The sequence below is a fragment of the Periplaneta americana genome, chromosome 4 (genome assembly GCF_040183065.1).
Source record: "Periplaneta americana isolate PAMFEO1 chromosome 4, P.americana_PAMFEO1_priV1, whole genome shotgun sequence".
NCBI classification, from domain to species: Eukaryota; Metazoa; Arthropoda; class Insecta; order Blattodea; family Blattidae; genus Periplaneta; species Periplaneta americana.
Window position 1 is genome coordinate 136,482,010 of NC_091120.1, and position 11,510 is coordinate 136,493,519.

At 35.6% G+C, this 11,510-nt stretch overlaps 1 protein-coding gene across 1 annotated transcript in view; it reads right to left on the reverse strand.

The window, feature by feature from the left end:
* Positions 1-10,778, reverse strand: part of LOC138698217 (core histone macro-H2A.1-like) — a 32,371-nt gene extending 21,593 nt beyond the window's left edge. Inside the window, exons 1-2 of the mRNA XM_069824008.1 lie at positions 10,523-10,778; positions 10,179-10,285 (exon numbers count right to left, since the gene is read on the reverse strand). Coding sequence (XP_069680109.1) covers positions 10,179-10,285; positions 10,523-10,694 — 279 coding nt within the window. The 5' untranslated portion in view covers positions 10,695-10,778. The remainder of the gene's footprint in view (positions 1-10,178; positions 10,286-10,522) is intronic.
* Positions 10,779-11,510: the final 732 nt, after the last annotated feature.

Sequence of the window (11,510 nt, forward strand, 5' to 3'; positions counted from 1 at the left end):
CGTGAAACAAATGAGTAGATTCGTTCCAAACTGTATTAAGTTCACCCACAGACGAAATTGAGTTCTATATGATTTCGTATAGTTCTGAACATGCTCTATCATACTGTGAAGTCTGTTTGGGTCTAGCTGTATTAAATCCCCTTGAAAAGAATGCGTGAAATTGGGTGTTCATGACAAATCATATTATGTCCACATCTTTGTCCATGTCAAACCGAATTCTGTCCAAAACCAATTAATATTTTTCATTGTAAGGTTGCATGTCAAGTTTCCTGCACTGAGAAAACCTAGCAAAATTTACAGTATTGACATATTGTCGAACTTTGTACCAGTTCAGTGTCGCTGCTGTCCAATTGTGCATGTGATATCCGTGAAAATGAAGAAAGAAGTGTCTATAGGTCAGAATAGCACAGGAAGCAGGAAAAGAGTGAAGAAGAAAACAGCACAACAGGAACAAAGTGAACTTCGTTATAATATTTTTACTATATTTTTAATAATTAATAGGTGTTTAGGAGATTTATTTTCATTAAAAAATTATTGTTTTCTATAATAATCATATGATGTACAATCTGCAGAAACACTGTTAAGGATCCTTATTTAACTCTGTTCGAATTACCGTGCTAGCATAGGGAAGGTTGGTTCCACTGATATACGCAGGGCCATGGAAAGGGTTTTCTCAACTAAAAAGAAAGTTGATCAAGATCGTTAGCATTAATGAACATTATACCTTTGTGATTCAATATTACATAGGAGTAAATCAGGGAGTGTTACCTATTGCTCACACAATGACTTTGGTTGAATTTTTACAAATATTGAGAAAGAAATTTTTTTTAAGTTCACATCAAACCATATTATGTCCATGATATTTTCTGAATTTCAGGACAGTATGATGTAAAAGTGATTTCAAATATAATTGATTCTGATGAATTAAGTTCTTCCAGTAATTAATAATTTTAGTATTTTAATTTACCTCCCTTAGTAGGCACATACACAATTTTTCTTCTCCCCTCATAAAATTACATCAGTGGACTTAATATGATGTGGAATGGACCTCCTCAAATGCTCGAGTGTATAGAAGGTGTTACCAAAATTATTCCCATTAACTGAACTGAGATATGAAGAATTATAAGAAAATATTTTTTAAGAGGGGGGAGGGGGGGGGGAAGACCTTTATCCAAAATACCGTAATACTAGTTCAAAAGATTCATAAATAAGGTTATCAGCAGACAAGCACTTGGCATAAAAAATGTAGTTAATTGTGGCAATTGACCATTTTCCTATGTTCTATTAAATGGTGGTAATAGTAGCAGTAATAGCAGCAGCAGACAGCTGTGGGAGTAGTAGTAGTAGAAGAAGTATTAGTAGTAGTAGTGGTGGTGGTGGTGGTGGTGGTGGTGGTGGTGGTGGTGGTGGTGGTGGTGGTGGTGGTGGTGGTGGTGGTGGTGGTGGTGGTGGTGGTAGTAGTAGTAGTAGTAGTAGTAGTAGTAGGTGGTTGTGATACAGAAAGAAATTGAATAAAGAGGAACAAGAAGAAAAGAAAGATAAGGATATGAAATATGTGGACTGAAAAGAGGAAGGAAAAGAACGAGAAAGGAAGAAGGATGAAGAAAAAAGTGGAGAAAAAGAAGAGGACAGTGAGGAAGAGAAAGAAGTGGAAAAAGGATAAAAGGGGGTGATGGAGCAACAGAAATGGTAGAAGAAAGCGATAAAACAAATGATTAATAGGAAGAGGAGCTGGAGGAAAAAAAATTAGTGAAAAGAGAAGGAAAAAGGAGAAAAAATGAAGAACTAGGGGGAAGAGAAGGAGAAGAATAAGAAATAGCCTAACATGAGAAGGGAAAGGTGGAAAAGAAAGAGAAGATGAATAGAAGTATGAGAAAAAGGATGCAGGGAGGAAAAGAAATATAAAGTGGAGGGAATGGAGAAGGAGGAGGAGCAGAAAAAAAGAGGGCAATATTTGGAAAAACAGAAATTCTTAGACAAAACCTGCCTAACTGTTGCTTTTCTCTCTACAAATCTCACAGCAGCATGGAGTTGAACTCTTTATCTAGAAGTCAACAGGTTGTAACTGAATGAGCCCAAACAGGACTGCTAAATCAATGCTCTATGTTTCATTATTCAAATGGAAAAAGTGATAACACTGAGAGATAGTAAGGGACTGAGTGACTGATGAATAAAATATACAGGAATACCAATTTTGCTTATCTACGTACATTCTTGATAAACCTAGATTCAATAAAACTCTCGTATCTATCCAATACACAAAATCAATATGTAAGTTCCTATAACTATGTGAATGTATGTCTTTCTTCTGAGAGCACTAAAACAAATTGTTTGTGGACAGCTTCTCATGGGAGTCTACAAGAGAATGATGGCTTGGCTAAAAGCAAGCAAAACAGACAATATCTATCTTTGATATTAAAAAATGCTACATATTAATAGTAAAATCTTAAAAAAAAAAACAGGCTGATACAATGCAGGGGTATATGTAAAAATCAAAAGAGAAAAAACACAAGAAATGTAGTATTAATGATTAAGTTAAAGACAGAGTACAGAAGGAGAAATGTATATCTATATATATAATTTGAACTGGTAACAGAAATTACGGGAAAATGGCTGAACGAATTTTAATAAATGACCCCTCATTTTGAAGCTTGGAACTCAAAGTTTTTAAGAAAAAATAGTAGTTTTCAGTGAAATGTCAATTTTTCAATATAATTTTCCTATTTTCCAAAATCCGTCTGTCGTCAGTTTTGAGAACTAGTTAATTCCATTTCAGAATAAAACAAAACACACACTACAGTAAACAATATTACACGATTCAAGAATGCTGACATATTTAGAGCTCAAATTAAATTGGTTATTAAAAACTTAGCTTACTAAAAATAATTTACAGGTTCTATTCTGTGGTGTGTAATTTTCTGGGTACAGCTGTGTATTGGATATTAAAAACTATAAAACTTGAGGCGGTTTGATGACATTATTACCATTAGAAATGAAATATTATTGTAGTTAATGCCATGATGTGACTATTTTTCATTAATTATACATATTAATCCTATATTGATGATATGAAAGTGAAACGTTTTGGGGTTATATAAGTAGATGTAGAGAATAACTTAAATTAGATTTTGATTTCTATATTTTACTGAGTGGCGGCTATATAGTATATGTTATTGAAAGCTAAAAAACTTATGTAAGATAATATTATTATTAAAAATCAAATATTTTTATAGTTATTAATCAAGCAGGGTTGGGTCTTTTTCATATATTTAATGGCTGTGTGGTGTAGATATTTATATGCGTGGTTCTCTTCAGTACTGGCTCGAGAGAGAGTATCTATCATTATTATGGAAGCAAATAACTTTCAGAATGTCTGGTATTCTTCATTAAAAATAAATCTGAAAAATGTTTATTTGAACGTCTAATGAACTTACTTTGCAGCATTTGCTGCACAAGCCACTAGTAAAACTATAAAACACGAATATTTAAGGCCATCATTGTTAATTACATAGGCTGTGGCAATTTTGCAGCACGAAATATTTTATGTTATAAAGGTCAAATCGAATGCCCTGATTTCGAAAATATTACTAGTTTTTGCGGTACAGATTATGTACAATTCTGTATTGAACACAAAATTTATGAGTTCTATCTATCTTCATAGTGTATCCAGCTATTCGCTGACAACACGTGCTCCACTAGGTTTCACTATGAATTTCCTCTTCTTACAAATGATGGGTAAAATGCACGATGCTTGTTGTATATTTCAGCAGCTACATTACAAAGATGAGGTGTATTCAATGTGTATTGGAGAGAATTGTCCAAGGTTACAGGGATTGCAGATTTTTAGATTAGTGAAAAATTTAGAGTTCACCATCTAGTATTAGAACTTAACACATCTGATTTGTAGCATGGTATATTAGTTATGTAAACACATCAAATCATTTGCATGTTTTACCACTATCTATCTCTGTTTTCAGGTTGTCATATTTTTTAACATTTTTTAAGGTTCTTCCTGTGATCCTAGCTCACATCCATTTCCAGTCCTTGAGTTCCCATTTCTTAAGCAATAAAGATAATACAGAGGTTATAAAAATTCTTTCCTCTAATATAACAGATCTTCCATCCTCAGTACAGATTAAATCTAGTGTTTTAAACGTATATTGTATTTTGAATCTTGTATGTGAAAAAAATGACAAGTTCAAATGGTACATCTAAGAAAAAAGAAAAAAAGGAAGGCTCAAGAAACTAAGTGCCGATCAGCACACCTCAGGTGTACTTGCGTAAAGCTGCATTCATACTAGAATGTTTTGTGTTTTCCTTCAATTCTTTGAGGTGTGTGTCACATACCAAGAGTATGTGTAACATACTCATAAAGCTGTGGATGAGTGGTTTAAAATGTTAGTTCACTAATTATAAGTTCACAAGATCAAATCCTGCCTCTGTTTTATTTTTATTTTTTGTTTAACAAAAAACATTTAGTATGCTGGTTATGGTCTGTGTTTTGCCTTTAAATTGTTTGTGAGTTGTGGCATGATGTGCTCACACAAAAACGAAAATAAGCTTTTTTCTTTCTTACATCTAAGATTAATGAAACTAAATAATGAAGGAACAAATCCCAACAAAAATAAATATTTCTAATATCAGGTATGTGATCCCTCAGCCTGATTACTTGACGATACAATGAGGGGAGTTTGGCCGGTGCCATGGATTGTGTCCTGGCATAGCTCAGTTGGAAAGAGCACTCTGTGCACAGAGCTGAGAGGTCCCGGGTTCGATTCCCAGTGCCAGAACGAATTTTTCTCAAATTAGGTAGGCCTACTTGCTTCAACCTTTGAGGCATATGAAATCAAATTTCTACAGTACAAACGACGTGACAATACTGTATCCCAGGGTTCTTGAATTTGAGCCCACAGGGCGTCCTTTGTCCTCTGTTGATATGCAGACCATTTCAACTCCACTTCTTTTTTGACCTCTGCTCATACATTTTTATTGTGATTCAAATTGGATGAACAGGGAAGCCAGTCCATCACAGTGATATCCTGCCTCTTGGTAAACCAATATGAAACCGCATTGGATGTATCAACAGAATGATTATCTTGTACGAAATCAATGACTCCATCCAATAATGCATCCTCACAGAGGGAATCATGATGTGTTCAAGGATGACCTTGTATTGTTTCCTGTTCAGTGTTTCATCGAGCATCCACAAACACCCAGACCATCACGAGACATCCAGCCCCAGCAAGACACAGATACACAGTCTCAGCGAAATTGCTTAATCACGTACTTTTCATCATATCGAACTCATCATGGACAGTAGACGATCATTTTTCCCCCATGTGTAGAAGAAAATGTAATCTCATCTGAAAATATGACTCTATTCCAGTTGCAATTGGCATTTTCCTCTGCAAACACGAGACGAAACAGCTTATGATCGTCTTTTAGGTGTTTTTCTTTTGCTGCTATGTGGGCAAAGAGTCCTTTTAAATGCGGCAGAGCTGTTCAAGAAGATCTACGGAAATGAAAATTAGTTCTAATGGCAGAAGCAGACTGGTAAGGATTCCTGACTGTTTCCGCAACAAGAGCTGCATTTTGTTCAAGAGTGAACACACGTCTTCTTCCAGAACCTGGACGACAGTGTTCAACACCATCTACAGCCCACCTGTGGGCTGTAGATACAGGGATACCGATCCTTGCAGCCGAGGAAATCGAGTAACCTGCAGTATTAACAAGAGTAAGCAGTGATTTCTTTGTGCTTACGTCCTTGTGTGTGTGATCAGTCATGGTATAACTCAGTAAGATGACAGAAAACAAAACATAGACATGTGCTGCTTCTTATAAGTGAGCGCATCCACCCACACGACTACCAATAATATTGCAATTAACTGAAACTAACCGAAACTATATTATATACAATATATTTTGTATTAGGAAAGAAAGCTGATATTATAAAGCAATGACAATGTAAATAAAGTGTTGATTTAAAGTCATTATTTAAGAAAATAATGAAATTTTATAAAAAAAAAATCATATAGGAGGATTGAACCTGTGTACTCTTCGCTCGCTAAGCACTTCATACTTTACCAGTAAGTTAAAGTAACATGTAACAGTATCACCGAGTTCTTACCTTACATCGCAATTCAGGCTAACTACATGTCAAAGTCTACTGTGAATAGGGGCGTATGGCTGAGTAGGACTTATAAACTTTTTTTTTGTCTTAAGGCGTACCTACATCTAGACGAGGCTGTGTGAACAATCAAAACAATTTTTGTTACATACAGTAGCATGCAAATTAATCTGAACATGATAATTTTCAGTGTTTCTTTGTTGCAGGTCTGCAATTTATATTTTTTGCAATGTGTTAATTATTTCCTCTCATTTCCGTCCCCAAAAGCATTTTAGGTACATTGAAGTCTTACAACTGCACTGATCTGTATGCTCACATCTCTAGAAATGTGACACAACTTTAAAATTGTAACATTAGCAGAGCACACTACCACGATACAAGGGCAAATTGCTGAAGAATGTGGTGACGGGTTAGCTACAGTTAATTCTATCCTGAAACGAAACTGAGAGACTGGATCCATCATGCCCCAGAATAAAGGAAAATATGGCTAGAAAAGAAAGACTTCATCACAAGATTACCATTTAATAGTTAGGAAAAGTACAATAAATCTGAGACTATCTGTGGTAGACTTAACCCATTAGTTAATAGCTACAACTAGGGCAGACATTCATGTTTAACAGTGCATTGTAGACTTTTGGAAGTTGGGCGAAAGGCTGTAATGCCCGGTTTCTGGAAAGACAGTTACCTGTACATACAGAGTTATCTACGATTTAATGTGCTGATGTTTGAAACGAGATTCTGAAACAACAGTTATCGTCATCTTTACAGTTATCTGTACTTGAACTGGTAACTGTGCCTCAGCCTGTAGTTACATGGCTGTTAGTACTGATTTGAACAAATACCGACATGCAGCGCTACTGCATAGTATTTCATAAACTATAATAACTGATATTAAATAATAATATAAAGCGGAAGGCGTTTTATTTACGTAACTTATGGTAAATGTTCTACTTTTTATGACATATTAGGATAATAATGTGTGTTTGTAAAGACAATTTCGAATATCTTAAGCTTAATTTTCGTCAAAAACTTCAGATTCTATGTCGTCAGACAAGGCATATTTTATTCTTGGGTGCTCTACCAATGCAAATAGTATTTCGGTCTCCGAAAAGTCCATTTGAACACATGAAAGCATTCATATGAACGAATGTAAAATATTTTTACATTACCAATATGGCTGCCATAACCACCACAGCTGACTGCGGTTGCAGTTCTGTAGCAGAAATTACATTTAGCCCTCTCTCCACTAGTATTATTTACCTGGATGATCACGGCAAATACCAACAACTATTCCTTTAAGATATGAAGTAGCCTACAATGTTTTTCGAAAGTGGTGTTTCGATAAAAACGTTAATATTCATACCAGTGAGACTGTGTTATTGGCATATTTTCTTGAAAAATCTAAAAAAAATATAGGCTATATCTCCCGCAAGCTTATGGTACAATTATTCAATGTTACGATTACTATCAACGATCTCTTTAAATGATTGCCAAATTGCACATTTCACATTACAATCAATAAGTAATCAATGCATTTGTAGATTTTGGTAAAGATCCATTAATTCAAGGTTTGATTGTTAGGTTACTATTCTGTTGGGTGCTACGTTATTTCCAACTCGTACTGTAAGTATTTCAGACCTGTCAAACTAGTACTTATGCCTCACATCAGTCTAGCAGCCATGTTCACTTTTTATTCATTCATGTTCCTATTGCGTCACTTGTGAAATCCCGTGGCTAACGAGAAAGACAGGCTTCAGTACAAATTGAAGTCACGTGGTTATTATGGTCTAGTCTAGTCATGGCCATCTTGACAATCACCTAATATAAATACATTTTCAAAGTTCTAAAAAGACAAAGGAATTGCTATATTAAACTCATGTTAAACGTGCATTTACATATAAATTTGTTCAATGTTGGCCATGTTAGGACTAAAAATGTGACATTACGCTGTAGCCTGTCTTTCTCGTTAGCCACGTGAAATCCAAAGATGCTTGGTTAATGATCCAGTAACTAGTGGCCCGTTAAATTCCTGTTCTGCAACCCGACAATCCACTAACTTTAAAGGTCCACTAACTAATGGAGGAATACATTATTTATAGGTCTGTTTTCTTGCAATCAAGTATAAGTATTTCAAACCTGTTCAAGAATTGTTGCCATGGTAATTAAGAAATGAATTGTAAATTTTACTTTCACTGGCAAATATATGCTAAAAATAATTAACTTACATATCATGTATTGCAAAAAAAAAAAAAAAAAAGCATTTGTTTCTCATTCATGTTTGGTTTCGTGATGAAATAATTGTGGTGGAAATCTAGTGGAACTCATGCCAGATCGTGCCAATGATGTAATTACAAACAAAGGAGTTCACATAAATTACTGAGGTACATTGAACATCCATTTTATCGTGTAATAGTAATTTAATATAATGGCTTGTTCACTTTAATTTGCAAAGCTACTGTATGTGGGTGTTATGTGAAAAGAAATATTACTCCATTGACCAGAGTTTGTATCTGGCCTATTTTAAAATTAAAAATTAGGAGATCACGACAAAAATTTTGTGCCACATTTTGTGTGTAAAACTTACACAGAAAATCTAAGATATTGGCATGACGGGTTTTATCTATACGAGGATCAATGAGACGTCTGTCTCCATGATCACTGACTATCTATCAGTGTTTAATAACAAACAGGTTTCATCAGGACAAAAAACACTTGCCAACTCAGCATTCATTTTCTACTAAGAAGAGGAAAAGATAGTTTTCCAACAGTATGTTTGAAATATCGTTATTCATTTTAAACTGTTGTACCCATACAATTGAGATTTTATCAGGTATTGAATTTTAAAGTATACTTAAAAACTATAAATTGCTAAAAAAATTAATTAAAAACCATATGAAAGAATGGTAAGCAGATTTCAATTCAGTGCATCAAAATTAGGTTCAGAGACCTGTTCAACCCTGTGCTTAAAAAAAAATTCGCAGGACTGTGTTACACGTAGCTCTATCAACAATAGCTAGTCAGATGGTTGGGTAGCTCAGTTAGTAGAGCAACTGGCTATGGACTGGAATGTCCCAGGTTCAATCCCAGGTAGTGGCGGAATTTTTCTCATTGACACCCAAGCACCTTGATAGCGTATAAAGTAGATATATTTCTATCAATATGTCTATCAATTGTTTTCCAATAATCACTATGCAAAACATTACAATTTTATTTTCGAGGTGTCAATGTCGTCCCTTAAGCAAAAAAAAGATTATTTTATTGTCGTAACATTTTTGCTTCCTTATATCTAATTTATGACATAAAACCTCAGTATTATTCTGAAATTTCTATCGGTATAATAAAAATGGTCCCGCGCCATGGCGTCACGGTCTAAGGCATCCCGCCTAGGACTTGCGTTACGGAATGCGCGTTGGTTCGAGTCCTCATGGGAGAAGAAATTTTCTCATGAAATTTCGGCCAGTGTATGGGACCGGTTCCCACCCAGCATCGTGATGCACTTGGGGAGCTACGATAGGTAGTGAAATCCGGTTGCGAATACCAGCTATAATGGCTGGGGGGATCATCGTGCTAACCACACGATACCTCCATTCTGGTTGGATGATCGTCCACCTCTGCTTCGGCATGTGGGCGTGAGGCCAACACCCGGCTGGTCGGTCTAGGCCCTTCATGGGCTGTTGGCTGTAGCGCCGCGGATTATTATTATTATTATTATTATTGTTATTATTATTATAAAAATGAATTTGGTACTGTAGTATTAGACCAATCGTTCATTTTTCTTTACTTTTCCTGATGATTGGGAAAATTTCAGTATACGGATTCCTCACTGACAATTGTATCTCGAAATAGTAAAAAGAGCAGATTTGTCTGTTTGTCGAATGCGCATCATCATGCTTACGAAAAGGCACAAGGTGCACAAGGTTGGAATTTTGAAGTCAGAGGGAAAGGAAGGAATCCGTATTCTGAAATTTACTCTGTTCAACATCAAAATGAGAGGCTAGCCCCTGGATTCTAGATCAATTTCTTCGGTATTAATGTTAGTATGCTGTATTACCAAGTGTAATTCCTCGTCATTAGCAACAGCTAGCAGAATGTGTCGTGGTGTTATACGTCCTTTCCTATTGTCTCTTGCAGCGTTTCCTGCCAGTTCCAAAACTTCCGCTAAAAATAAAATATATACATATATAATTATGTAAACATGCCGCATAGGCTGTCAATGTAATGAAATGAGTCAACCGAATTAAAATATGTTTAGAGATATAAATCATAACCTCTTTGTACGAAGGTCAGTTAAAACAAACATTTCTATAAATCTGTTTTTACAAATTCTATTCTAAAAACACAAATTTTCGTACTTTAATAAACATTAAAATTTACTCAGTTTAAGATAGTTCAAACCTGTAAGATACTCTATGACGGCTGCCATGTACACTGGAGAGCCGACTCCAATACGCAAGCGGTGTGTCCCCATCTTCAAATACCGGTGCATCCGCCCCACTGGGAATGTCACATTGGCCCTCTGCGACTTTGACATTGCTTTCTGACGTTTCTTCCCACCTCTTGCAGACATTTTATCTATATTTTCTCAATAAATTTACAATAAAAACCGCACCTACTCAAAATAATGTAAACACAACAACCCCACGATATCGTTGACGGTGTCGAAGGTTGTAGATATGCTAATATGACTAACACTGCTAGCCAGTAGTGTTTGCAATATTCATCGTATAGATGGCACTATATACGTAAGTAATTTAATGCAAAATCAGAAAGGATCCCACACTAGTCGCAAGTATTTGTGTTAAATTCTGTTAAAAATAACGAAATAGGAAATCTGGGAAGTACAGACGATTCAGTTATCACAAAATCACTAATGCGGTTATCGCAGTCACAGCAATATATATATATATACAACGTTGTCTACACAATTCGTTGCTACACGCACGGACTAGTATCGACAAGTTGATACTAGAAAATTACATGCGGAAACACGAGAGCTTCAATGAAGTACACTGTGTCTCTAAAGTAAGTCCCACTTAAATATTATTTTTATTTTAATATTAAATTTTGTTTGATGGCTCATACGGTGCACAAGGTTCCCAGGTTTTTGTATCATTACAGCGATTCGATATGAGCGCCATGTGTGACGCGATATTCCAACTCCTGCCAGGCTCTGGATAACATGTCAGGTGTTACCGAGCTTACCTTATTCGTAGATTCTGCAAGTCTGGTGGTAGAGGTGTCACATAGACTTTGCCCATTATTTAACTCCACAAGAAATAATCGCAGGGGGTTAAATCAGGAGATCGACGAAAGGGTTGCCAATGTCTCCTACTCGTCCTATCCAAGGTTGGGGAAGTGTGAGATTGAGTTAGTCACAAACTTT